General features: G+C 61.9%; 3 protein-coding genes and 2 long non-coding RNA genes across 5 annotated transcripts; 3 read left to right on the top strand and 2 right to left on the bottom strand.

Annotated features, from left to right (window-relative positions):
- Positions 1-1070: 1070 nt before the first annotated feature.
- On the bottom strand, positions 1071-6847 carry FBXW5 (F-box and WD repeat domain containing 5). The gene is made up of 8 exons (XM_012445238.3): positions 6632-6847; positions 4901-5058; positions 4194-4368; positions 3966-4114; positions 3473-3890; positions 2954-3101; positions 2668-2880; positions 1071-2590 (listed from the first exon to the last, which is right to left on the bottom strand). The coding sequence occupies exons 1-8, from the start codon at positions 6822-6824 to the stop codon at positions 2347-2349; spliced, it is 1698 nt and encodes a 565-aa protein (XP_012300661.1). The 5' UTR covers positions 6825-6847; the 3' UTR covers positions 1071-2346.
- An 851-nt stretch (positions 6848-7698) lies between these two features.
- On the top strand, positions 7699-9344 carry C8G (complement C8 gamma chain). Its single transcript, XM_012445237.2, has 7 exons — positions 7699-7974; positions 8057-8193; positions 8341-8411; positions 8496-8603; positions 8861-8962; positions 9047-9085; positions 9162-9344. Exons 1-7 carry the CDS (start codon positions 7837-7839, stop codon positions 9173-9175), a joined length of 609 nt encoding a protein of 202 aa, XP_012300660.2. The 5' UTR covers positions 7699-7836; the 3' UTR covers positions 9176-9344.
- A 2371-nt stretch (positions 9345-11715) lies between these two features.
- LOC105712252 (uncharacterized) lies at positions 11716-15205 on the bottom strand. The gene is made up of 2 exons (XR_001106276.2): positions 14727-15205; positions 11716-12142 (listed from the first exon to the last, which is right to left on the bottom strand). It is a non-coding gene; the product is annotated as an uncharacterized LOC105712252 (long non-coding RNA).
- Positions 15206-16559: 1354 nt separating this feature from the next.
- On the top strand, positions 16560-18449 carry LCN12 (lipocalin 12). Its single transcript, XM_012445100.3, is given in 8 exon segments — positions 16560-16956; positions 17041-17352; positions 17421-17477; positions 17480-17503; positions 17506-17535; positions 17725-17829; positions 17832-17931; positions 17933-18449. Coding segments are annotated over 8 exon segments (777 nt in total). The 5' UTR covers positions 16560-16901; the 3' UTR covers positions 18027-18449.
- Positions 18450-20787: 2338 nt separating this feature from the next.
- Positions 20788-25025, top strand: LOC135270540 (uncharacterized). The gene is made up of 2 exons (XR_010338696.1): positions 20788-21291; positions 23197-25025. It is a non-coding gene; the product is annotated as an uncharacterized LOC135270540 (long non-coding RNA).
- Positions 25026-26259: the final 1234 nt, after the last annotated feature.

The raw sequence follows: 26259 nt of genomic DNA, 5'->3' as shown, positions 1-26259 counted from the left end.
ATGTTCTTTTTAAACACTGGGTCTCCACGCCCGCCCGTGTGCTGGGGGGTCATGTGCGCCTCTCTGCTCCCTTCCCGGGGCTCTTTCTCTTGTGTCCTCTGTGCCACGTTCTGCTTCCTGATCCCCACATCAAGTCTGTGGTCCGTTCTTCTCACGTGTCGGGCTTCTGATGCGATCCCCCCGCCTGCTATTTTCCACAATGCCCGACTGGCTCCCGTCTTTATTTTGGAGATGGAGTCTCGCACTGTCGCCAGGCTGGAGTTCAGTGGCACAATCTCGACTCACTGCCACCTCCGCCTCCCAGGTTAAAGCAATTCTCCTGCCTCAGCCTCCCAAGTCGCTGGGACTGCAGGCGCCTGCCACCACACCTGGCTAACGTTTTGTTGTCGTATTTTAGTAGAGACAGTTCTACCGTATTGCCCAGGTGGGTCTCGAACTCCTGAGCTCAAGCAATCTGCCTGTCTCTGCCTCCCAAAGTGCTGGGATTACTGGTGTGAGCCATGACACCCGACCTCCTTTTTAGTGTTTTGAGACAGAGCCTTGCCCTGTCGCCCAGGCTGGACTGCAGCGGCAAGATCTCGACTCACTGCAACCTCCACCTCCTGGGTTCCAGTGATTCTCCTGCCTCAGCCTTCTGAATAGCTGCGATAACAGATGCCTGCCACCGTGCCCGGCTAATTTTTTGTGTCTTTAATAGAGACAGGATTTCACCATGTAGGCCAGCCTGGTCTCGAACTCCTGACCTCGTGATCCACACGCCTCGGCCTCCCAAAGTGCAAAGTGCTGGAATTACAGGCATGAGCCGCCACAGCTGGCCTCCGTTTTACTTTTAAATGTCCATGTGTTGTCGTTCCATCCCCTGCTTTTGTTTCATGGTGGTTTTGGCTTTAGGGGTGTTATCGTTCGTTTCCTCGATCTCAACATGGCATAAGTCCTTTGCAGGAAACGGCTCACTTCTCTGGAGCCTGCACGTGGTGTGTGCGCGTTTGCAGAATCTGTCGGCTCCCTTCCGTGAGAGGCTTCCTCGGGTCTGTCTCAGCGCGGCTCGGCTCGTTTTGGGGTCTTTGGTGTGTCTTTCTTCCCTTGTTCTCACCCATGTATGGGGGTTTATTATGAACTCCAGCAGCCCCCAGGGCTTCCCAGTTGGAGACTGGGAGTTAGTGGGCAGAGGCTCCGTCCCTCCGGGCGGCGCAGCCTGCGTTGCTGATGCTGTCCCAGGCCCTCTGCCTGCCCCTGCGGCCCTGGGGGACTGTCCCCTTGATGCTCACTCGTCTCCTCTGCGTCCCTTCTCTGTACACAGTTGCCTACTGCCATGTGCAGAGCTGCAGGCTTCGTGTGCTGCCTGTGATGGGCAGCTGAGCCAAGTGCCAGCTCCCCCCATCTTCCTCGTCACCACCATCGCCCTGGACCGTGAGCTCCCACTGCAGCTCCAACAAAGCCTGCAGGGTCCAGCTGGACCCCCACCTCCAGTGCCACATCTGGGCCCCGGTCCCGTCCTTGCCGGCCTGAACTCCAAGGAGCTCTGCCCAACGCCCTTCCCTGCCCCCAGGAGCCAGGGCACTCCCTCAAAGACAGGATGAACCACGGAGGCCACTGTGGCACTGGGAACAACTTGGCCTGCTGACCCTGGACCCGGCCAGGAGGCCCTGCACGCTGCCAGCCCCTGCGGGTATGCCAGGCACCTCCGTGGAGGTCACGGAGCGGGCACTGGGCTGTGTGACGCAGTCTTGTGCCAGCACATGACCTCAAACGCACATGTCACCTGTCAGCAGTGACTATGAATCCCACTCTACTGGGGCCACTGTGCCCGCAGTCTCCTTCCCCACAGAGACCAGAAAATGGAGTGCTGTTGCCAACTGTTTATTCAAAACCCTGAACGGGTGGTGCATGGGCATGCGGCACACTCGGCACACAGCAGCGTGACCAGCAGCTCCCAAGCCCCGGCCACAGCCGCACGGCCACAGCCAGGCAGCCAGAGCCAGCTGCCCCTGCTACCGATGGGCTGCCATCCAGGGCCCTGCAGGACCAGCCCAGGGTGCCCCGGGCTGAGGCCAGCTGGAGTGGCGAACCCCTAGCCCGGGGGTGAGCGAGGAGCGGCACCCCAGTGTCCTGCGCACCCCAAGCTGGCCAGGAGGCTGAGGGGGCTCCATCCGCATTGGCCACCCCCGTGCCAGGCATCACAGCTGCGTGAGTGGGTTTGCGTGTGAGAGCGTGTTGGGGCCTGACTGTCCCCTTCCTAAGGTGTAACTGCTACAAGCGTCTCCACCTCTCCCGCTCAGAAAAGAGCCATAGGGCCCGGGTGACGTCCTCGAGGGATCCCAGTGGCTCCAGCGAGGCCAGCACCCCTCAGCGTCTCTGGCTAGCAAGCCGGGAGAAGAAGGCGCGAGGCCGCGGGCGAGGCGCCTGGAGGATGCGCACGGTGCGTGGTGAGCGCCAGGCTTTGATGGTGGCGTCGTCGCTGGCCGTAAGCAGCAGCTCCTGCTCCTGGGGACTGAAGGCCACCGAGTTGACCACATCGTCGTGCCGCAGCTTGGCCAGGCAGATGCTGTAGTGGCGGTCCCAGATGTAGCCGTGCCGGTCCTCTGCCCCGCTGCAGAACAGTGCCCGGATGAGCCGGCCGCCGCCCACAGGTGCCCATGCCCGCCCGCGCCGCGCCCCGCCCCGCACCTGGCCACGAAGTCCCTGCTGACATCCAGGAAGATGAAGAAGCACTCGTCGTTGGGCGTGTAGGCACGGTGCGCACGCAGCGCCCGCCTCACCTCCCGCATGGTCTTCAGGTCAAACACCAGCAGGTCGATCTCCTCCGCGATGGGCGGCGGCTGCATGGGGTCAGCCACCACCGCGCCGTTGGGCCAGGCGCGGCTGTTCACATACAGGTACCTGGGCGGGGGGCACTGCGCTAGGTATGGGCCGCCTGCGGGCACCCCGCCCGGGACCCTGCTAAGAGGCCCACCTGTTGTCGGGTGACAGGCCCATGCCAATGATGTGGCCGTGCACGTCTATGACGTGGTCCAGCGCGTCAAAGAAGGCGTCGGAGCCCCGGCCCTCGCCCAGCACGGGCCCCGCCGTGGTCATCTGGTGTGGCAGGATCTGCTTGATGCCTGCAGGGAGGGCTGCGGTGAGGGTCCCCACCAGTGCCCGGGGACACCACTCCAGGGCAGCCCCCGCCCAACGGGGCCTCCGAGCCTGTGAGTGCCTCAGAGGAGTGTGGGCACCGCCTGCTCCGAGGGCCCAGACCTGAATCGAGCCCATCAGTCGCAGGCCGGTCAGCGGCCCGTCTGCGTCTGTTTTGACCGCTCATCCCGCAGGCCCCAGAGGACAAGGCCGGGTCTGGGCTTGCGGCCCAGGGGTGAGAATGATCCCAGCTTTGCCTGCGGACTTGCTTGCCGTCCGCCCCCAGGACCCCCGCCCAGCCTCCCCCAGGCTCTGAGGACCGAGGCGGGGCTGGGGCAGCGTGGCGGCAGGGCTGTACCGATCTGGTGTGGGGAGTAGGTGAGGCAGCCGGTGGTGAAGATGAGGTACTTGCTCCGGGCGCCTGTGGCGCTGCGCTCAGGGGGCTTGGTGTGGCCCTGGGCCAGCAGCGCGGCCACCTTGGTCTCCAGCACGCGGTCCGACAGCTGTGGCCGCGCCCGCCCCTCCAGCACGCGGTCCAGCAAGTGCCGCAGACCCTCCTTGGCGTGGGCGGGGGCCGGGCTGGCCACCTCCTCGTCGTCGCTGCCCAGATCAAAGACACGGCAGGGGGATGTGCCCGGGTCGCCGGCGTCCAGCAGGAGGTCAGGGCTGTCGAAGCGGCTGCAGTCGGCCACCATCACGGTGCGGATGGTGCTGGCGTTGAGGTTCTGGATCTTGAACAGCCGCTTCACCACGTTGACGTTCTCTGACTCCACGTCCTGGGGGCGGGGCAGACGCCAGGTGGGCCCAGGCCCTGGGGAGGGCGGTCCCGGCCCCAGCCCCGCGGCCCGCACCTGGAAGGCGTTGTTCAGCCACAGGACGGAGCAGGAGGTGATGTCTCCGATGCGGTGCAGGTTCCCCGAGATGAGGCTGGTCTCGGTCAGCCAGCAGCCAAACACGTCGTAGGGCTTATTCCGCACGCGGGACAGCAGCTCGAAGGAGTCTGTGGGGAGGCCGGGGCTGAAGGCGCCGTCCGCAAGGGGGCGGGGCGGGGTCGGGGTCTGCCTGGCGCCGGTGCTCACCTAGGCTGATGACCGCGATCTCACCGGAGGAGGAGTTGTGCGGCCCCAGGAACACCCCCGAGGCCAGCAGCAGCGAGTCGTCCTGGTTGAACTGTGAGAACTGCGTGTAGCTCCAGTTGTACGGCCGCATGTCCACGCTGTGCAGCAGCAAGATGGTCAGGTCGTTGCTCCAGATCTGCACGGCAGGGTGGCCGTGGTGACCGCCTGGCCGGGTCCCGGGGCAGGGGCCTGCTACCACAGTGCCGTGAGGCCCTGCTCTGCCGGCCCTGCTCAGAGGCCACCAGGGGGCAGGGACCCCTCGCAGCCACTGTCATCCGCCCTGGGGCGCTGGCACAAACGGCAAGAGGCTGCCCTGCAGCGGGAGGCTGTGTGCGGGGGCCCTTTCCTCTGGGCACTCAGGGCCACCCTGCACTGCTCCTGACCCTCTGTGGCCCCAGCTGATGCTCCTCTTGGCCAGGCCCCTCCACTGCATTAAGGGAGGCAGCTGTGTCACCTCTGGCCTGACCCTCCCATCCCAGCTGGTTGGGACACCGGGGTCCTGGGACCTGGGTGCTGCAGTGGAGCACGGTGGGGTGTGCGGGACGCCGGGGTCCGGGGTCCTGGGACCTGGGACTGCAGTGGAGGGGTGGGGTGGGGGGACGCCGGGGTCCTGGGACCTGGGTGCTGCAGTGGAGGGGTGGGGTGGGGGGACACCAGGCCGTCCTGACCTTCACAGTGCAGTCCTTTGAGCAGGATGCGAACTGGTATCCCGAGTGGGAGAAGCTGAGGTGCAGGACCTGGTCCGTGTGCTCCCGCAGCGTCTGCACCTCCACACAGGGCACCGTGTCATACAGCCGCTGGAACTCCTCCAACCAGGACGTGGCCGCTGCGGGTGGGCAGTGTCAGCCTGTGGCCCGGGCCTCCCTCCTTGCAGTCAAGGCCACGAGCTGAGTGTGGCCCCCGCACTCCTGGCTGCAGTCCTTGGAGCTTAGGGGAGGCTCAGTAGGAGTCTTGGGGGCAGGGGTCCCAGGGGGCAGGGGTCCCAGGGGCAGGGTTCCTAGGGGGAAGGGGTCCCAGGGGGCAGGGGTCCCAGGGGGCAGGGGTCCCAGGGGGCAGGGGTCCCAGGAGGCAGGGATCCTAAGGGGCAGGGTTCCCCGGGGGCAGGGGTGGCAGGGGACAGGGGTCCCGGAGGGCAGGGGTCCCAGGGGGCAGGGGTCCCAGGAGGCAGGGATCCTAAGGGGTAGGGTTCCCAGGCGGCAGGAGGCAGGGATCCTAAGGGGTAGGGTTCCCAGGGGACAGGGGTCCCAGGGGGCAGGGATCCTAGGCGGCAGGGATCCTAGGAGGCAGGGGTCCTAGGGGGTAGGGTTCCCAGGCGGCAGGGATCCCAGGGGGCAGGGGTCCTAAGGGGTAGGGTTCCCAGGCGGCAGGAGGCAGGGATCCTAAGGGGTAGGGTTCCCAGGGGATAGGGGTCCCAGGGGGCAGGGATCCTAGGAGGCAGGGGTCCTAGGGGGTAGGGTTCCCAGGCGGCAGGGATCCCAGGGGGCAGGGGTCCCAGGGGGCAGGGGTCCCATGAGGCAGGGATCCTAAGGGGTAGGGTTCCCAGGCGGCAGGGGTCCCAGGAGGCAGGGATCCCGGGGGGCAGGGATCCCAGGGGGCAGGGGTCCTAAGGGGTAGGGTTCCCAGGCGGCAGGGGTCCCAGGAGGCAGGGGTCCTAGGAGGCAGGGGTCCTAGGGGGTAGGGTTCCCAGGTGGCAGGAGGCAGGAATCCTAAGGGGTAGGGTTCCCAGGCGGCAGGGGTCCCAGGAGGCAGGGATCCCAGGGGACAGGGGTCCCAGGGGGCAGGGATCCTAGGGGGCAGGGATCCTAGGAGGCAGGGGTCCTAGGGGGTAGGGTTCCCAAGCGGCAGGGATCCCAGGGGGCAGGGGTCCCATGAGGCAGGGATCCTAAGGGGTAGGTTTCCCAGGCGGCAGGGGTCCCAGGAGGCAGGGATCCCGGGGGGCAGGGATCCTAGGGGGCAGGGATCCCAGGAGGCAGGGTTCCTAGGGGGCAGGGATCCCAGGAGGCAGGGTTCCCAGGGGGCAGGGTTCCCAGGAGGCAGGGATCCCGGGGGGCAGGGATCCTAGGAGGCAGGGGTCCCAGGGGGCAGGGGTCCTAGGAGGCAGGGATCCTAGGGGGTAGATGCCAGTGGGGTTCCTGGAATTCACCAGTCCTGGCGTAGGCCTCGGCTGGGGTTGTGTCGCTCAGAGACCCCTGTATCCCCCAGCCCCAAGTGACTCAGTGAACCCTTGGGCCTCCAGGCTGTAAGGGGGCCCGTGCTGTGTGCGGATAGGCCTGGAGCAGGGTGAGGCTGTGGGGGTGGACACTCGGGGCGCGGGTCAGGCCCCCGCCAGGCTGACCCCCAAGCGCAGGGGCCCGGGGCCCGGGCCGCCGAACGCGAGAGAGGCCCCGCACGCCACGGACCTGGGTGTCGGGGCACGTCGCGGGCCACCCGGTAGTAGCGGTAGAACTGCTCCCTCCACAGGAACTCGTCCCGCGACACGGCGAGCCACTGGCGGCACACCAGCCCCGCGGCCAGCACGTCGGCCGGGCCCAGGCTCAGGAAGATCCGGTAGACGAGGCTGTCGGGGAGCAGGGCCGTGCCGCCCTCGTCCATCGTGACATTCTGCCCGGGCGGCGCTGAAACCCACCAACGGCTGCCCTCAGCGCAGGCCCGAGCAGGGCGGCCGGGGGCGGGCGGCCCTCGGGACAGACGCACGCGAGGCACGGGGACACCGCGCCCCGCCGGGGACAGGCTCGGGGTGGCCCTGGGAAGCCCTGCCCGGCGGGGGCACTCGCCCAGGGCGGGCGGGGCCGACGAGGCCAGACCCCGAGGGCCGCAGGCGCACTCACCGCAGCCGCCTCCGCCCGCTGCGCCGCCCCCGCCCCCGCCCCGCGAGGCCCGGACCCGCTTCCGCTTCCGCCGCTGCCGCCGCCGCCGCCGCTCGGACCGCCGCCCCCGCCCCGCAGGGAGCCTGCCAGACCCGACGCCACGAGCCCCGAGGCATCGATGGCGTCGGAAGGCCGAGCGCGCGCGCAGCCCGCGTCCGCCCCTCGTGCGCCTGCGTCTCTGGCCCCGGCGGCCCGGCCGGCGCTTCTTTGTGCGCCTGCGCGCGCTCGGCCTCTTTGGGAATAGCGCCCCTTGTGGCCGGCGGGGCGGCGGTCGTGGGTGGGACTGCGCGCGAGGCTCCACGGCCAGTGGTTCGGGACCCGCCTCAGGCGCTTCCCGTTGCAGGGCCCTGAGCAAGTGGCTTCATGGACCCCGTGACGTTGGCCATGGAGCTAAGACCACTGGGTGATGGTTTAAGGAAGATAATGTGCAAACGGCTAAGGACTGACTGTCAGTGGAAGTCAGGGGTGCAGGGGAAAATGGATAAACAGCCAGAGGTCAACTTGGACTTTGTACATGGGACATGATGCCAGGGCCCTGCTGGGAAGTGCAGATCGAAGCTGGGCTCACGAGAAGGCTGGGGGTGGGGTGTGGGGCTGGCCCAGGGCAGGGGTTGGCGAGGCAAGGGACGGACATGGGCTTTCTGGGCTGGGCTCCGTGACTGCACAGCAGACTCTGGCCTGGGACTTGGTGGTGCTGCCCTTGGCTTCCCACAGTCTGCCATCCCGCCGCCGCCACCATGCTGCCCCCTGGGACTGCAATCCTCTTGACTCTGCTCCTGGCAGCCGGCTCGCTGGGCCAGAGGCCCCGGAGGCCTCCCCAACCACCATCCCCCATCAGCACCATCCAGCCCAAGGCCAATTTTGATGCTCAGCAGGTAGAAGTTGTTGGGGGTAGAGGGAGGCAGGGGAGGGGGCACTCCCACAGTGCCCGAGAGTCCTCCTGCGGGCTGCCCCTAGTTTGCAGGCACCTGGCTCCTTGTGGCTGTGGGCTCCGCCTGCCGATTCCTGCGGGAGCAGAACCACCGGGCTGAGGCCACCACACTGCATGTGGCTCCCCAGGGCACAGCCATGGCTGTCAGCACCTTCCGAAAGCTGTAAGTCCCAGAGCAGCCCTGCACCCGAGCCCCCACCCTCCTCTCAGCCCCGGACATCAACGCTGCCCTGGCCCCTGACCCCACCTGGGCTATGCCGGGACTAGAGTTCCCCGTTGGGGTCCCCCAGCCTGTGGTGCCTTCCCCCAGGGATGGGATCTGCTGGCAGGTGCGCCAGCTCTACAGAGACACGAAGGTCCCTGGCCGCTTCCTGCTTCAAGGTGAGGCAACGGCCGCAGGGCCTGTGGGTGGGGGTGACGCAGCCTCTGTGACTCTCTGATGTGGCTACCCTGGCTCTGCCTCAGCCCGAGGCTCCCGAGGGGCTGTGCACGTGGTTGTCGCTGAGACCGACTACCAGAGTTTCGCTGTTCTCTACCTGGAGCGGGCAGGGCAGCTGTCGGTGAAGCTCTACGGTATGGGGGACCCGGCCTCTGTGACTGGACAGGCACTCGAGCTCTGCACACTCACTGGGCCGTCCCGGGGGGCTGGGTGAGCCCGGGGTGACATGCCCTCCTTCCTTCCCTCCCTCCCATCCTGACCCCCCTGCTGAGCCCAGGGAGGAGCAGTGACAGACAGGCCCGGTGTGGGGGCAGGGGACACACAGACCGTGTCCCTAGAGCCCTCCACACCTCCTGGTGCCGGGACCCCAGGAGCCCTCTCTGCCTTGCAGCCCGCTCACTCCCTGTGAGCGACTCCGTTCTGAGTGGGTTTGAGCAGCGGGTCCGGGGGGCCCACCTGACTGAGGACCGGATTTTCTTCTTCCCCAAGTATGGTGAGTGTCCCCAGCAGATCCCCGCCTCAGTGACTCCCACTTTCTGGGCTGATGTCCAGCCTGACCCCTGCCTTGGGCCCCCAGGCTTCTGCGAGGCTGCAGACCAGTTCCACGTCCTGGACGGTGAGTGTGCAGTGGGGCAAGCATGGAGGCGGTGAGGGGGGCCGTGGCCAGGGGCTGAGTCTCATCCCTGCTGCAGAAGTGAGGAGGTGAGGCCGGCGTGCAGCTTCAGTGCTGAGAAGTGACAACCCCGCTGTCCATCCTAGAGCCCCCAGCCTCAGATTGGGAGCCTGCCACCTGGGGCTGGCGGGGGGATCTTCTGCCGGCTGCCCCAGAGCACAGTGGGTGGAGAGGCGCCTGCTTATTAAATGTCTCAGCCTCCTCCCTGACTCTTTTCTGTCCACTCTGGAGCTGCGCCAGTACCACCAGGGCCCTCTCCGCCCCTGCCCCCCACCTGGTTGAAAGCCCAGGCTCCCTTTTGGCGGGAGGGCACACAGTGGGCACTGAGCTGATTTCAGCAGCTCTGGGAATTTGGGACGGGAAATCCTCCTTGACACACACCCACCTTGTGCCCTGCTGGGACCTGGGGGCACCCAGCCTCGCTCCAAGGCTGCCCTCACCCAGTCCATTGTCCTGCACCCCCAGGCTGCTCCTCCGTCTCCGTGGGGGCCAGCCGTCTCCCGTCACTGCCCATTTTGGCCTCTTCCGAGCCGCGCTGGCACCAGCTGCCCACTCTCTGCGCGTCTCCCCTGAAACCAGGAAGCAGAGCAGAACTAGGGGTGGGCCAGCTGTATCCTCGGGGCAGCCCCTGGGCTACGGCAGGAGGGTCAGGAACCGGGCATGGCTGGGCCATGCTGGGTCTGGACCTGGCAGCTCAGCAGCTCCCCTCAGGCCTTGCCTGGCCCTGGGCCTGCGGCCCCTGGCGTTTGTTTGATAAGCATTTCCGACTCTGCACAATGTGCAGAGTCCTGGGCCACTAGGTGGGCCTGTCCCTCCTGCTAGGAGCTCCAAGTCCAGGGATCAGCCACCAATTGGTCACAGCGGGCAGAGGTGGGGGGGGAAGGTGCCTCGGACTTGGTCCCACCCCCCGACTCTGCTCCCACCCCTCCCTAAACTCCCCTCCCACCCCCCACCTCCCCTTCCACTCCTCCCTCACCTCCCTCACCACCCCTCCCACCCCGTCCTCACCTCCATTCCCACTCCCCTCACCTCTGCCCCACCCCCCCAACCTCCTCTCCCACCCCTTTCCTCACCTCCGTTTCCCCCCACCCCCTCTTTCTTTGGGATTCGGAAGGACCCAGGACACCCAGGTGGCTGCAGGCCACAGGGCAAGAAGGGCCGCTGCCTGGTCCCTGGAGGTCCTGGCCCCCAGCCCTGACCACATTGCCTACTGGCCTGCTCCAGATAGAGGACAGGGGCATGTGGCCTGGTTGGGGGCTGGGAGGAGCCAGCAGCTGCCCAAGGCCTCCCCATCCCATGGGCGGTGTCACTCTGCTGTGCCCACCCAAGTTTCCTCAGCTGCTGGACCCCCAGAAGGGCAGGCGAGTCGGGTGGTGGAAGGGGAGCAGGGCCCTGACTGCCGGGACCTGGGAGGGAGAAGGGCCAGGAGGTCAAACCCTTGCATTGCCCCCGCCCACTCAAGCTCCGCGTCCCAGAGACCCACGGCATACAGACCAGCGTGCGGCAGAAGGGCTCAGCGTTCCGAGCTGGCAACCTTGGGGACCCCGTGCCTGAGCCCTGGGAGACCCTCCTCCATGCCTGGCGCCCCATCCCCCAAACAGAAAGTGAGGGTCTCATCTGGGGGCAGGAGTCAGGTAGCTGGCCACGGTCACAAGCTTCAAAGAGGACTGAACGTCCAAAGGGTGGCGCCAGAGACCCACCCATGACCTGGGGTGCTGCGGTTGGTGGGAGCGGCCCAGCCTGACCGTAACCCTAACTGCCGGGCTGGGTGGGTTCCCGCGCTGAGTGAAGTGCGTGGCCGCTTGGTTGGGTGCGCTGGGCCACAGGATGCGGAGTGCAAGGATTACAGGCGTTTCATTTTCACAGAAGCGTGTAATGAGCTTTAGTTCAGTTTCAGACACTACATAAAGTCACGGCAGCCCTGTGTGAATCAGTGTTCTTTAAAATAGTTTGCTTAATTTGGCCGGGCGCAGCGGCTCACGTCTGTAATCTCAGCACTTTGGAGGCCAAGGCAGGTGGATCACTTGAGGCCAGGAGTTACAGACCAGCCTGGCCGACGTGGTGAAACCCCATCTCTACTGAAAATACAAAAATTAGCTGGACGTGGTGGCAGGTGCCTGTAATCCCAGCTACTTCGGAGGGTGAGGCAGGAGAATCGCTTGAACCCAGGAGGCAGAGGTTGCAGTGATCTGGGATCATGCCGCTACACTCCAGCCTGGGCGACAGAGCGAGACTGACTCAAAAAAAGAAATATATATATATACACACATACACACATACGCACACAAAGGCATATGTATATACATTCACACACAGAAATGGTCGGGTGTGCTGGCTCACACCTGTAATTCTAGCACTTTGGGAGGACAAGGTGGGCCGATTACTTGGGGTCAGGAGTTTGAAACCAGCCTGGCCAACTTGGTGAAGCCCCATCTGTGGGGGGGATACCCTGAAAGAGCTGAGGTAAGTGTCTGAGGCCTGAGCATGTTCTCTACAAACATAGAATTAGAAATGAATTAGAGATGTAGTTACAGAGTTCTTCCTATATACAATCATAAATAATCACACGGCTGTTCATATGTAACATAAATATATACATCTATATTCATATGATCTTTAATCTCACTAATAAGCCTCAGGTCAAGAAGCATGGGACTGAGGTGGCATCGGGAAAGAGGTGACCCTAAGGCAAGATGCTCTGAGTCCTCTGTCCCACCCGCGTAAGGGCTGCTGGAGGACGCCTCGGCTGTGCCAGTGTCAGCGCCGGGAAAGCGCCCGCTGCTTAGCCAGCTAGGGAAGGAGACGTCTGAGATGGCCGAGACATCTCCGTCCTCGGGAGTGAGGAGAAAACTCCGCTCCTCCAAGCTCTCGTGGCAGTCCTGACGGCTGTCAGGGAGACCCACAGACGTCCAGGGACCTGTCTCTCTGTGAGGCTGTGCTTCAGTGGTCACGCTCCATGGCTACTTTCAAGTTCTGCTTCTGCACCTGCTTCCTCTTTTCCTTAGAAGATAAGAATTAGTAATAGTGACATAAATCTTAGTGACCTCGCTACTTCTTGACAAGGGTGAAAAAAGTGCTGAGGCCTCAGGTTTTCTCCTCGCCTCGGCTTCTTCAAAGTCCTGGGCCCCCTGTCTCCAAGACACGTGACTTACCTGACGCTGTCACTGACCACCGTGACCTCACCCTGCCTGCCCTGCCCCCTGCTTTGTGCTCAGTAAAAGTCAGTGTCCAGGCACTCGGGCCACTGCCGGACTCCACGCGTTGGTAGCAGTGGACCCTGGGCCCAAACTCTCTTATCTCTTTCTCTGTGTCTGTGTGTTTTATTTCTGAGTTTCTCATCCCCATACCAGCAGAGAGGGGCTCACGGGACCCCGCAGGGCTGGACCCTACATTCATCTCTACTAAAAATACAAAAAAATTAGTCGAGCGTGGTGGTGGGCGCCTGTGGTCCCAGCTACTCGGGAGGCTGAGGCAGGAGAATCGCTTGAACCCGGGAGGTGGAGGTTGCAGTGAGCCGAGATCGCGCCACTGCCCTCCAGCCTGGGCGACAGGGTGACACTCCGTCTCAATTAAAAGGATCTTTAAAAAAAAAGAAGAAAAACACCTGTGGGGTCAGGAGCCCAGGACTGTTCTGGGGCCCCCCCCCCCGTCTTGCCTGGACGTGAGACGGCCGTGTTGCCCGCGGCGCCCGGGTCCCACGCTCAGGGCCAGGCAGTCCGGTCTGCGCGCTCCCCTCCCCGCGCACGCAGCTGCTCAGAGGGACAGGTGGGCCAGGGCTCCTGCATGCGGGGCGGGCACCCTCCTCCCCTCGCGCCACGCCCCAGGGGGCCTCCCAGCGCCCAGGACCACGTCTGTGAAAAGCTGTTTGTCCCGGGAGGGGAGGGTGAGCCCGGGACAGGTCGGGCGTTCCCCGGAACAGGCAGCAGCAGTGGGGGAAGCCTGTTCTCGCTGTGGGGGAGGCAGAGGTGAAGGGGGGAGCGGAGCAGAGGGAAGAGGACCGGACGGGCGGGGCCGGTGGGGGAGGCCGCGGGGACCGGCCCCCAGGGTGGGCTGGGGGTCCGGGGACCGAGCGGAAGCGGCGGTTTCCCTCCCGCCTCTCAGGGACGCGCGGCGGCTCCTCCCTGGGCACCAGGCTCCCAGGCGGGGGCCGCCGCGCCCATCCGGGACCACCCCGGGCGCCCAGCAGGTGCCCCCAAGCCCGCGCCCCGCAGGCCGCCCCAGCGCCCCGGCCAGCCCGGGAAATGCACCTGCTGGGCCGGAGAGCGCCGCGGAGGTCACCTGCCCTCCCTCCACCGATCACGTTGTCCCGCCCAGGGGGCTCCCGAAGGGGGCGTGGGGGGCACGGAGGTGGCTCCCCGCAGGCACACGCAGGACTCTGGGGCGGCAGGACTGGGTCTGGGAAGGGAGCGTGGGGCCTGGGGCCCTGCCTAGAGCCCAGGGACCCTCCTCTGTGTCGAGGATCGGCCCACCCGACCTCTGCTGCTCTGGGGTCTCTGTGGGGCTCGAGCTGGCCCGGGAAGGCCCTGTCTCCCGCAGGGCCCTGCGTGGTTGGGGCGCGTGGCAGGGACCGTCCTCTGCACGGTGTGTGCTGTGATCCCACATCTGCCCAGTGCCCTGCGATGAGCCGGACTCCGGGAAGGGTGCCCGCTGAGCCCAGAGCAGGATCCTGGGGCTGCTGACAGGGGCTCCCTGGCTGGCTTGGGCGAGGGGGTGCTGGAGAGTCGAAGGCTCCTCTGGGGGGCTCCGGGGAATGAACACGTTCCTTTCAACTTTTCTTTTCCTGGGCCAACCTCCCGAAACCCGGACCTGAGCTGGTGAGACAGGCACAGCAAGCGGCCCTTCCACGCGGGCGGCGAGGCCTGGGACGGAGCCCAGCCCTGGAGCCCTCAAGTCCCCGGGGCCAGGCTCTCTGAGTGGCCAGGCTGGGGCTGCCACCCAGGGCAGGCTGCCGAGGCCCAGGGCACTCCTGGGATGAGTCCAAGCCCCTTGTGAGCACGGCTGGGTGAGGGGAGGAGGCGGCCAGGACAGGGAATCTGGGGTGGGAGGAGGTGGCTGTTGGTGAGACTTGTTCCCAATATATCAACCTGGATTCAAGATCTCTCAGAGTGATCCAGTGGTTGGTGAAAAGGAAAAAAAAAGACAAAGAAGCAATTTTCTTCAAAGCTGGGCCCGGGGGAGACGCCACATGAAGCCGCTCGGTGGGTGCCTGACGTTCCCCTGAAAACCTCAGTTTTTGTTATGCTCTTTCAACAGGGGAGGGGGAGCGAGGTTGCACAGAGTTCCAGTGATAATTATACAAAAAGAAAACATTTGCAAAAACTGCTCCACAAAAATCCCAACGTGGTAATATAAAAGCAGAACATGCAAAGATAACTTTCTGTGTGTCAGCATGGAAATCACACACCTTAGCAAGAAGAGAGGTTAAATATAAACTTAGGATTATCAGCAAGAACACAGTGGGCTCACAGCTGCAGGGGGAACAGGATCTGACACGGGACAACCAGCCTGACCACAGACACTGCAGGGGAGGGGCCTCCGCGCAGGCCTGGAGGAGCAGGGGGAGAAGAAAGACTTACATCCTTACCTCCACCAGCGACAGGCGCCCCTCGCGCGTCCGTTGATAGGCTCTCCGTAAGGGTCGCATCACCTTTCCAGGGCCCTAATCGCTATGCCCGTCCTGGGAAGGGAATCCGGGTAACGAGCCTCTCCATCACACGTCCGCGTATAGGCTCTGCGATGAGAAGCCGCTGACACGCCGTCATCTCTCTCCGCGGTCAAGCTGTGTGGTGAGTTCCTGTTTTTACAGAACAGTTCCGCAGAGCCAAAGTCGCAAGTCACGTCTCAGCATTTCACATTTTTCTTCATTTTCTCAAATGTAATCGATAGACTAACAAGCATCACTAAGCAAATAACGCATTTCGGGGAAACCACATTCTCAGGGGACTTACAGGTTAAAAATCAACAATTTCGGCCGGGCGCGGTGGCTCACGCCTGTAATCCCAGCACTTTGGGAGGCCGAGGCGGGTGGATCACGAGGTCAAGAGATCGAGACCATCCTGCTCAACATGGTGAAACCCCGTCTCTACTAAAAATACAAAAAATTAGCTGGGCATGGTGGTGCGTGCCTGTAGTCCCAGCTACTCGGGAGGCTGAGGCAGGAGAATTGCCTGAACCCAGGAGGTGGAGGTTGCGGTGAGCCGAGATCACGCCATTGCACTCCAGCCTGGGTAACAAGAGCAAAACTCCGTCTCCAAAAAAAAAAAGAAAAATCAACAATTTCTTCTTATTTCAGATAGCTCGGGTTTTGCCAATTCTTCCAGAAGCTTGGGGTTCTCAGTCACCGCCAAGGGGTCCGTGGTATTCCCAGCAGGTGGCCAGGACAGGGACCCCGGGGTGGGGAGGAGGCGGCCAGGATGGGGACCTGACGGGAGGAGGCAGCCAGGCAGGGAGTCTGGGGTGGGAGGAGGTGGCCCTGGCGGGGCTCACGGGACAGGCGCACTGTGAGTGGGAGGCACCTGGCTGGGCCTTGGTGACTTTATAACATGGAGCCCAGTGCCCACAGGCTTCAGCTGCCTGCGGGGGTGGGAGGAGAGGTCAGGAAGGGGACTCCACTCCCTAGCCCCATAGTTCAAGAGGTGCCAGGACAGCTAGAAGCCCCAAGTCTGCCAATGCCCTCCCTGCCAGCCCTCTTTTTAAATTTTATTTTTATATTTTTAGAGATGAAATCTCACTCTGTTGCCCAGCCTGGGGTGCAGTGGCACGATCATAGCTCACTGCAGCCTCAAACTCCTGAGATAAAGCATTCCTCCCACCTCAGCCTCTCAAGTAGTAGGGACCACAGGCATACACCATCACACTCAGCTAATTTTAAAATTTTTTGTAGAAATGGAGTCTCACTACATGGTCCAGGGTGGTCTCAAACTCCTGGGCTCAAGCGATCTTCCCTCCTCCGCCTCCCGAAGTGCTGGGATTATAGGCGTGAGCCTCTGCGCCCCGCCTGCCAGCCCTCCCTTTCAGGCAGGACCTGCATGGGGTCACACTCTCATTAATGGGGCTTCCCAGCCCTGCCCCTCCCTCTGGGCAGAGGCTACCTTTGCAATGCCCCAGCCATCCTCACCCGAGTGCCGGGAGGCTCTGCAGGCCCCCACCTCCCCCTGCTCCGGCCACCTCCCCCTCTGCCCTCCTGGCCGCAGGCCCCTTCCTGGTTGTGTTTTTGCTCAGGGCCAGGCCCACACTGCGGGTCAGGCATGTGAGGGGCCGGGTGGGGTCAGGCAGGCCCAGGCCCTGCAGGAGGAATGCCCGGCCTAGGCCGCAGCTGGGTCCTGTGCCTTAGGGCTGCGGCAGGTCACGCTCTCTGCCTGGGACACAACATTCCGGGACAGGGAGGGAGGCCGGAGCGGGCTGCCTGGGCATCTCAACCCCCGGCATGAGCACTTGGAAGGGGGCCAGCGGGGTGCAGGGCCTCAGGAATGAGAAGACGAGGTGGGAGGTGGCCCTGAGGAGGCCCTCCTACCCTGCCTGACTGGAACCCAAGAGACCCCAGGTGGGTGGGTGGGACCTGAGGAGAGCCCGCCCCGCCCAGCCCACCTCAGGCCTGCCCTGGGCACCACCTCTCTTGCCAGTCCTGAGGAGGGAGGCAGGGGGCGTGTCCCTTGGGAGTGGCACCTGCCAGGTACACACATAAAGAGGTAGGTCTCTGGGTCACCCTGCCCATAGCCACTTCCTTCTCGCTGTCCCTGCGGGCCCGGCAGCTGCCAGGATGAGGCCACTGTGTGGCCTGTGGCTGTGGCTGTCCTTGCTGAAAGTCCTTCAGGGCCAGACCCCAACCCCCCCCGCCGCCACTCCCATCCCCGACGCAGAGCTTCCAAGGAAACCAGGTGCAGGGAGAGGTGGCTGAGCGGGCCCGGGGGTGCTTCCCAGAGAGTCAGGACCGGCCCTGCTCCCGGGCAGGCCCCCAACCTCCAGCAGAAGACGACCCAGTGCAGACCCGCCTGCCACCTCCACTCATGACGCTTGGCCACTCCCGCCGCGGGTCCCTCTGAATGTGCAGCCGAAATCTTCTGGGGTCCCACCTTGGCATGGACCTGCCAGCTTCCGGACACTTTCGCCTCCGCCCGTCCCCTCCCACAGAGGCCAGCGCTGTGGCACATGGTCTTATGTGCTGATTCCGGCCGCACAGCCCGGGCTGTTCACTGTGGACCACGGCGGGGGTGAGCGGGTCACAGCAGGGAGGGACGGGGCGCCAGCCCACAGGGACGTGACGTCTGTGTCCCCTCAGAGCCTGGGGCGGACAGAGAGGAGACCCGGGTGGTGAATAGCGACTACACCCATTTCGCATGATGCTGTCCCGCAGACACACGGCAGCCTGGGCGTCCTCAGGATCAGCCTGCTGGGTGAGCCCCCGCCCCGCCCCGGGCCTGTGTGTGACCCTGGAGGCCCCTCCTTCCTGGGGGTCCCATCCCTGCCTCCCCACCCGGCCTGGAGCGACTTAGGGGTACAGATAGCTTAATCTCCCCCTACCCACCCTGGCCGCCCACCCCCTGCCAAGTGCACAGACCCGTGGTGGGCTCTCTGGGCTGCAGGCAGGAGCTGGTTCCTGCCTCCCGGGACGCTGGACCAGTTCATCTGCCTGGGCAGAGCTCAGGGCCTCTCGGACGGCAACATCGTCTTCCCAGATGTAACTGGTAAAGGGCTCACCCGCAGGCAGGCTGGGCAGTGGGCACCGGGCCTGCCAGAATGAGTCTGGTTGACCCTAGAGGGGCTGGACCTGGTGTCTGCCCATGGCGCTCCCTCAGCCTGTGCTCAGGGGTCTCAAGGCTCCTGGGTCCCTGCCCTCAACCCAGGCTCTGAGCCACCTCCTCCCACCCTGGGTCCCCTATCTTAGCCACCTCCTTCCCTCACCCAGCCCTGCTCACAAAGAGCTTGGACTCATCCCAGGTGGTGTCCTGGGCCTAGCAGCCTGCCCCGGGTGGCCGCCCCAGCCTGGCCACTCAGAGAGCCTCGGCTCCCAAGGCCTGACTCTTCTTGCAGAAGGGCAAGGACAGCCCCGAGCACCCCCTCTTCCAGGAGCGTTGCCCATCGTGCCCTTCCGATTCCTGCCTCTGGTCCTTTACATGTGCATAGCCACGTGCACACACACGCATGTGTAAATGTGTACAGACCGGCACATGCCTGCACATGTAAACACCGACTTAGACACACAGGCAGTCATACTTGCACACATGCGGTATACTCACGCAAGGCACCAGTGCTGGTGTGTACACACCTACACACACCTGCACGCTCCTGCCCACACCTGCAGGCTCCTGCACACACTGGCATGCACCCGTACGCTTCTGCACACACCTGCATGCTCCTGCCCACACCTGCACACACCTGCAGGCTCCTGCACACACCTGCACGCTCCTGCACACACCTGCACGCACCTGCATGCTCCTGCACACACCTGCACGCACCTGCACACACCTGCACACACTGCATGCTCCTGCACACACCGGCACACACCTGCACGCACCTGCAGGCTTCTGAACACACCGGCACGCACCTGCACGCACCTGCACACACCTGCACACACTGCACACTCCTGCACACACCTGCAGTCTCCTGCACACACCGGCATGCACCCGTATGCTTCTGCACACACCCGCACACACCTGCACACACTGCATGCTCCTGCACACACCTGCACGCACCTGCACACACCTGCACACACTGCATGCTCCTGCACACACTGGCACACACCTGTACACACCTGCAGGCTCCTACACACACCTGTACGCTTCTGCACACACTGACATGCACCTGTACACTTCTGCACACACCTGCATGCACCTGCACACACCTGCACACACCAGCATGCACCTGCACAGTCCTGTATGCACCTGCACACTCCTGCACACACCAGCACACACTGGCATGCACCTGTACGCTCCTGCACGCACCTGCACGCTTCTGCACGCATCTGCACACATCGGCACAGTCCTGCACACACCTGCATGCTCACTATGCCAGGCCTCCTGGGTCTGCAGTGAGTCTGAGGGCCCATGGGGAAAGGTAGGGCCAGGTGAGGGGCTTCCTGAGGACCCAGGGCTGTTGGCAGGACAGCCCCCGTGGGCCACGTCCTCTGCCCCTTCCCGGCCTCCCCCACCCCAGCCCCTTCCCCTAATCCCACTGCTGGTCCCCTTTCTCCCTATCGCTCCTTGCCTGAAGCCACCTGTCCCCTCCTTTGCACGCCCCGGCTTCGTCCTGGGCTCTGTCCCCCGCTCTCCTTTTGTCCTCCGTCCCTATCCACCTCCCGCACCAGGCTTGTCATCCCAGGCCAGTGGCTGTCGAAGCACGAAGCAGCTCCTGCCGCACCCAGCCCTGCCGCACCCAGCCCTGCCGCACCCAGCCCTGCCTCACAGCTTCACCAGCTCTGCCCTCCTCCGCTCTCAAACCTGAATAAATGCACCAAGCCCCGAGCCCCAGAGTGTGACCACTGTGACCTTGGCTGGGCAGGGGGACAGGGACAAGGAGACCACTGACCCTGCAAGGCCAAGCCAGCTCCTTCCCTGGCACCCCACGGCCGCCCAGCCGGCTCTCTCTAGCCTGTGTGTGTGTGTCAATGAGAGTGTGCACATGTGTGTTCGTGCGAGTCTTTGCACATGGTTGCGGGCTGTTGGCAGGGCAGCTCCTGTGGGCCACGTCCTCTGCTCCTCCATCCCTGCCCTTGGGCCCTCGGCTGTATGAGTCGCAGACCCTTCTGCGCCCTGGCCGGCACTCGGGGCTGCTGCAGCAGGTGCAGCCGGGCTGGAGCTTGCCCCGGGAACACTCGGCCCCTGAGGTGTCCCAAGCAGTGGCCGCGCTGTCAGGCAAGCTCACCTGGAGCTCCCAGGGCCCCAGAGCAGGAGGAGGCCCTGATGCAGATGCCCCAGGCCTGGAAGAGGGGATGTAGGGACACGCGGCTGCAGACTGGAGCCTGCTGGGCACAGAGACACAGGGGGTCTGAGGCCACAACCCAGAACCCCACTGCCAGCCTGAGCCCCCCAACCCTGACTGTACACATGGCTGCATTTGGAAGCCCAGCCCCAGCGGCCAGCCAGAGCAACCGCTCAGTCCTCCCATGTCTGCGTCCATCTTGGCCCCCACTGTCCTCCAGGCAGGAAGAGCAGGGCACTGCCCAGGGCAGCCATGGACCCTAGTGGTCTCTGGCCTTGCTAGAGAGCAGAGAGCATCCAGGGGCCCCCAAGTCGTCGCATGTGCAGGCATGTGCCGGTCTGTACACATTTGCACATGCGTGAGTGTGTGTGCACATGGCTATGCACATGTAAAGGACCAGTGGCAGGAATCAGAAGGGCACAATGGGTGCCCAGCTTTCACCACCAGGAGTACCCTGCTGCTCAGGAGCCTGGCCCTGCTGAGAAGCCTTCTACCAGCGTGTGCACCTCTGCCGGGCAGGCCGTGTAGGATCCAAGCAGATTCTGAAATTGGAGGACGGGCAGAGACAGCAGACATCCTGGAACCCCTCCCTGCCCTGATGACCCCAACAAGGTGGATCCCCAAGATCAGCTCAACGACATCTGTGGTGCTTACTGCAGCCACAGTTCAACTTTCTCTGTGTGTCTGACTCCACAGCACGCAACCCCCGCAAGGCCAGGTACAGGCCTGCTGTGTCCATCACTCCATCCCACGTTCCAACATGGCGCCTGGCACAGAGAAAGCAGCTGAATGATGGGTGGATGGATGAATGAATGAATGGGTGGTTGGATGATGGGCAGGTAGATGGATAGATGAGTGAATAAATGGGTGGGTGGGTGGATGGATGGATGGATGGATGGATAAGCAGGTGGATGGATGGATAGATGAGTGGATAAATGGATGGGTGGAGGGGTGGTTGATGCTTTTTTACTGTCTTGTTCTTGTGCCCTGGATGAGGAGACTGAGGTTTGGTTGTGTCTGGATTGAGAGACTTTCCTTTTTTTTTTAAATACTAAACACTGTATCTAGGTTTCCCAGAATTACAGATTGTTTTTTTAAAGAAGAAAAAAAAAAGGAAGAAAGAAAGAGAGAAAGAAAAAAAAATGAAGAAGAGGAAGAAAAAGGAAGAGAAAGAGGGAGAGAGAACGGGAGTATTGCTTTATTGCCCAGGCTAGAATGCAGTCTAAAAATAGGTATTAAAAACCTCTTTTATGCCAATAATTGTGCTTAACAATGAAGACAGGAAGGAATTAGGGAAGAAAATAACAAACAAGCAGCCAACCAATATTTCATTTAAACCTATGAAATGCTATGCGATTACTGAGGAGTGATTTACTTCCAATTATGTAGTCACTTTTGGAATAGGTGTGATGTGGTACTGATAAATGTTTTGTGTATTTGAAGTGGAGAGTTCTATAAATGTTTATTAAGTTTACTTGTCCTGGGTCTGAGTTCAAGTCCTGGATATCCTTGCTAATTTTCTGTCTCATTGATCAGTCTAATATTGACAATGTGATGTTACAGTCTCCCACTATTATTGTGCGGGAGTCCGGGTCTCTTTATAAGTCATTAAGAACTTGTCTTATGTATCTGGGTGCTCCTGTATTAGGTGCATATATATTTAGGATCGTTAGCTCTTCTTGCTGCATTGATCCTTTTACCATTATGTAATGTCCTTCTTTGCCTCGTTTGATCTTTGTTGCTTTAAAGTCTATTTTATCAGAGGTGAGAATTGCAACTCCTGCTTTTTTTTGCTCTCCATTTGCTTGGTAAATCTTCCTCCATCCCTTTATTTTGAGTCTTTGTGTATCCTTGCATGTGAGATGGGTTTCCTGGATACAGCACACTGATGGGTTTTGGCTTTTTAACCAATTTGCCAGTCTGTGTCTTTTGATTGGGGCCTTTACTCCATTTACCTTTAGGGTTAATATTGTTATGCGTGAATTTGATCCTGCCATTTTGATGCTAGCTGGTTGTTTGCCCATTAGTTAATGCAGATTCTTCATTGTGTTGATGCTCTTTACCATTTGGTATGTTTTTGGAGTGGCTGGTACTGGCTGTTCTTTTCTATGTATAGTGCCTCTTTCAGAAGCTCTTGTAAAGCAGGCCTGGTGGTGATGAAATCTCTGAGTACTTGCCTGTTCGCAAAGGATTTTATTTTTCCTTCACTTATGAAGCTTAGTTTGGCTGGATATGAAATTCTGGGTTGAAAGTTCTTTTCTTTAATGATGTTGAATATTGGCCCCCACTCTTTTCTGGCTTGTAGGGTTTCTGCTGAGAGATCTGCTGTAAGTCTGATAGGTTTCCCTTTGTGGGTAACCTGACCTTTCTCTCTGGCTGCCCTTAGTATTTTCTCCTTCATTTCAACCCTAATAAATCTGGTGATTATGTGCCTTGGGGTTGGTCTTCTTGAAGAATATCTTTGTGGTGTTCTCTGTATTACCTGGAGTTGAATATTGTTCTGCCTTGCCAGGTTGGGAAAGTTTTCCTGGATAATATCCTGAAGAATATTTTCCAACTTGGATTCATTCTCTTCATCACATTCAGGTACACCTATCAAACGTAGATTAGGTCTTTTCACATAGTCCCATATTTCTTGGAGACTTTGCTCATTCCTTTTCATCCTTTTTTCTCTAATCTTGTCTTCTCGTTTTATTTCATTAAGTTGGTCTTCGACCTCTGATATCCTTTCTTCTGCTTGATCAATTCGACTGTTTAAACTTGTGCATACTTCGCGAAGTTCTCGTGTTGTGTTTTTCAGCTCCATCAATTCACTTATATTCCTCTCTCAATTGTCTATTCTCGTTAGCATTTCGTCAAACCTTTTTTCAAGGTTCTTAGTTTCTTTGCATTGGGTTAGAACAAGTTCTTTTAATTCACAGAAGTTTCTTATCACCCACCTTCTGAAGCCTACTTCTGTTAATGGAACACACTCATTCTCCATCAGGCCTTGTTCCATTGCTGATGAGGAACTGTGATCCCCTGTAGCGGGAGAGGCGTTCTGATCTTGGGTATTCTCAGCCTTTTTATGCTGGTTTCTTCCCATCATTGTAAGTTCATCCACCTGTTGTCTTTGTAATTACCGACTTTCTAACTAGGTCTCTAAGCAGACGTCCAACTTGTTGATTCCCAGCGCCGAAATCTGAGCAATCCACTGTGCTGACCAAAACAGCGGTGTTAAGATTGATGGTGCTTTTCTGCCCGGGAATCTCCGGTCTGTCTCCCTTCCCGAGTCCGTCCTTCAATCAGCTGAATAGGCGACTCTGCCTTCCCGGAGCTCCAAACAACATCGGCCAAAAGGGGACCCAGTCCTGCTCACTCTGCACCAAGAACTGCCACGCCAAGGCGCCGGCAAAACCGCCACGCCGGCCACAAGAATCATGCCGGCGACCCGTGGGGCTCCTCCGCTGGGAATCTCCTGGTCCGTGAGCAACAAAAATTCGTCTGAAAGTGTGGCGTCCTCTCGTTCTCTGCGCTTTCACTGGGAGCTACAATCCCGAGCTGCTAGTGATCAGCCATCTTGGATCTCTCTCCTGGATTGAGAGACTTTCTATACTGCATGGTCATGAGGACACAAGCCTGGGTGTCAGGAGTCCTGGACCACGGCCTGGCATGTATTGGATTTGACCCCGGGAAGGCTGAAGGTGACGGTGGCTGTCTTTTGGCAGAAAGGGCCTGTTGATGTTCCTTCCTGAACATGTCAAGGAAGGTTCACTCCACCCTGGGGTGGGGGTCAGACACAGGGTCCCCAGAGCAATGGCCTCACTCTCTACCGCCTCAGCCCTTCCCCTCACCTCTCCTCCTGCTGGGCCACGGTGTCCCCATGTGCGAGACTCGCTGTGCAGGGCTAGGACCTGGGCCTTCACAGCCTGGGGCCTGGGCCACCCTTACCTGATGCCTGGCTGCAGCAGGGGATGGCTGCTGCATGGGGTCAGGCAGGGGTCCAGGCAGGGATCCAGGCCAAAAGAGGAGTGGCCTGGGGAGGCTGAGCTTGAGCAAGGAGCCCCGCCCCGCCCTGACAACCTAAGAGAGACTCCAAAGGCCACCTTCTCCCTCTTGACCTGGAGAGGCTGGGCAGGTGGGGATGGAGCTTGCAAGCCTGGGCCAGGCTGTCCACAGGCGCAGGAGGGGGCTGGGCCCAGCTCCTCTTTGAACTGCACAGACCTGGGGCGACCAGGCGGCTCCTGGATATCTACCCCAGTGCCCCAGACTAGGAAACGGAGGCACAGATTGTGGAAGACCTGCCAGGGATGCCCAGTGCCTGAGCCCACGCTGCTTTCCTGGGGTCAGGCTGCGGAGCCCCCGGGCGGAGCGGGAAGAGCGGGGTTCCCCGGGTGCTGTTCTGTCTTTTTGGGCCCTGGGCCCGCCCCATTCAGGCCGTCATCTGAGGGTGTGTAGTATGCAGCGGGGAGCTGGACGCAGCTGTGCCCCGACCTCAGAGTGGCCTGACCTGGGTCCGGGGCTGGGTCACAAAACAGACACAAAAGGCCACAAACTACGTGATTCCATTTACAAAGTTCTAGAAGAGGCCAGACTCGTCCCCGGTGATGGGAATCAGGTCTGCGGCTGCTGCGTCCGGGGCGGGGACACGGTGAGGCGGGGTAGAATGTTCTGTGGCTGCAGCTGGAGGGGCGGGACGTTGGAATGTTCTGTGTCACGGATGGGAGCACCGCCTGCAGCTGGCAGGTGCGGGGGTGGGGGGGGCGGCTGGAACGTTCCACGTTGGGATCAGGTTTGTTTTGCTTACGAGGGCGCTGGGGCTCATCGAGGTGTGTGATTCTGGTGCCCGGATTGCTGTGTGCCGAACACGACTCGCTGGAGCTCACGCTCCGGAAATGAAGACTAAATGAGGACTTTTTCAAACAAACAAAGCCTGCAGAAATTCATCACCAACAGACCCTTAATAAAAAAACACTCAAGGATGTTCTTCAGTCGGGAGGAACATAATCTCAGGAGGAGGCCCAGGAGGGCTGGGGAGGGAAGGGAAGGCCGGGCCTGGGGGCTGGGCCGCAGCTGTGTGGACTCCACACTGAGGCGCACAGGACGCCAGCCGGGCTTGACGAGGAGAGCAGGGCAGGCCGGGCTCGGGGCCTCACGCCTGTCATCCCAGCACTTTGGGGGGCCGAGGCGGGGGGATCATCTGAGGTCAGGAGTTCGAGACCATCTTGGCCAACATGGCGAAACCCCATCCATACTAAAACTACGAAAATCACCTGGGTGTGGTGGCGTGCGCCTGTAGTCTCAGCTACTTGGGAGGCTGAGGCAGGAGAATTCCTTGAACCCGGGAGGCAGAGGTTTCAGTGAGCCAAGATCACGCCACTGCACTCCAGCCTGAGCGACAGAGGCAGACTCCATCTCAAAAATGAATGAATAAATAAAAATAAGGCAAGAGTGACACAATAATCTCCAGGTTAACAGCTAAATGAACTGTAAAAGTGTGAACTAACAGAGTCTCCAAGCCCTGTCTGCACACCCCTGCTCCCGGCACCCCTGCTCCCGGCACCCCTGCTCCCGGCAGCCCCGCTCCCGGCAGCCCCGCTCCCGGCACCCCGCTCCCGGCACCCCGCTCCCGGCAGCCCCGCTCCCGGCACCCCTGCTCCCGGCACCCCCGCTCCCGGCACCCCGCTCCCGGCAGCCCCGCTCCCGGCACCCCTGCTCCCGGCACCCCTGCTCCCGGCACCCCTGCTCCCGGCAGCCCCGCTCCCGGCACCCCGCTCCCGGCAGCCCCGCTCCCGGCACCCCTGCTCCCGGCACCCCTGCTCCCGGCAGCCCCGCTCCCGGCACCCCTGCTCCCGGCAGCCCCGCTCCCGGCACCCCGCTCCCGGCAGCCCCGCTCCCGGCACCCCTGCTCCCGGCACCCCCGCTCCCGGCACCCCGCTCCCGGCAGCCCCGCTCCCGGCACCCCTGCTCCCGGCACCCCTGCTCCCGGCACCCCTGCTCCCGGCAGCCCCGCTCCCGGCACCCCGCTCCCGGCACCCCGCTCCCGGCAGCCCCGCTCCCGGCACCCCTGCTCCCGGCAGCCCCGCTCCCGGCACCCCGCTCCCGGCAGCCCCGCTCCCGGCACCCCTGCTCCCGGCACCCCCGCTCCCGGCACCCCGCTCCCGGCAGCCCCGCTCCCGGCACCCCTGCTCCCGGCACCCCTGCTCCCGGCACCCCTGCTC

This window comes from Aotus nancymaae, unplaced genomic scaffold (genome assembly GCF_030222135.1).
Source record: "Aotus nancymaae isolate 86718 unplaced genomic scaffold, 86718_ANA_hifiasm-v0.15.2.pri h1tg000063l, whole genome shotgun sequence".
Taxonomy (NCBI): Eukaryota; Metazoa; Chordata; class Mammalia; order Primates; family Aotidae; genus Aotus; species Aotus nancymaae.
This window is presented reverse-complemented; position numbering and strand designations above follow the sequence as displayed.

Coding starts and splice junctions, on each gene's coding strand:
- FBXW5 (XM_012445238.3), bottom strand. CDS start 6,824: ATGGACGAGGGCGGCACGGCCCTGCTCCCCGACAGCCTCGTCTACCGG. Junction 3,102..3,472: donor CTACTCCCCACACCAGATCG/GTACAGCCCTGC, acceptor CCCTCCCTGCAG/GCATCAAGCAGATCCTGCCA. Junction 2,591..2,667: donor AGCAGGGACTTCGTGGCCAG/GTGCGGGGCGGG, acceptor ACTGTTCTGCAG/CGGGGCAGAGGACCGGCACG.
- C8G (XM_012445237.2), top strand. CDS start 7,837: ATGCTGCCCCCTGGGACTGCAATCCTCTTGACTCTGCTCCTGGCAGCC. Junction 8,412..8,495: donor TGGCCGCTTCCTGCTTCAAG/GTGAGGCAACGG, acceptor GCTCTGCCTCAG/CCCGAGGCTCCCGAGGGGCT. Junction 8,963..9,046: donor TTTCTTCTTCCCCAAGTATG/GTGAGTGTCCCC, acceptor TTGGGCCCCCAG/GCTTCTGCGAGGCTGCAGAC.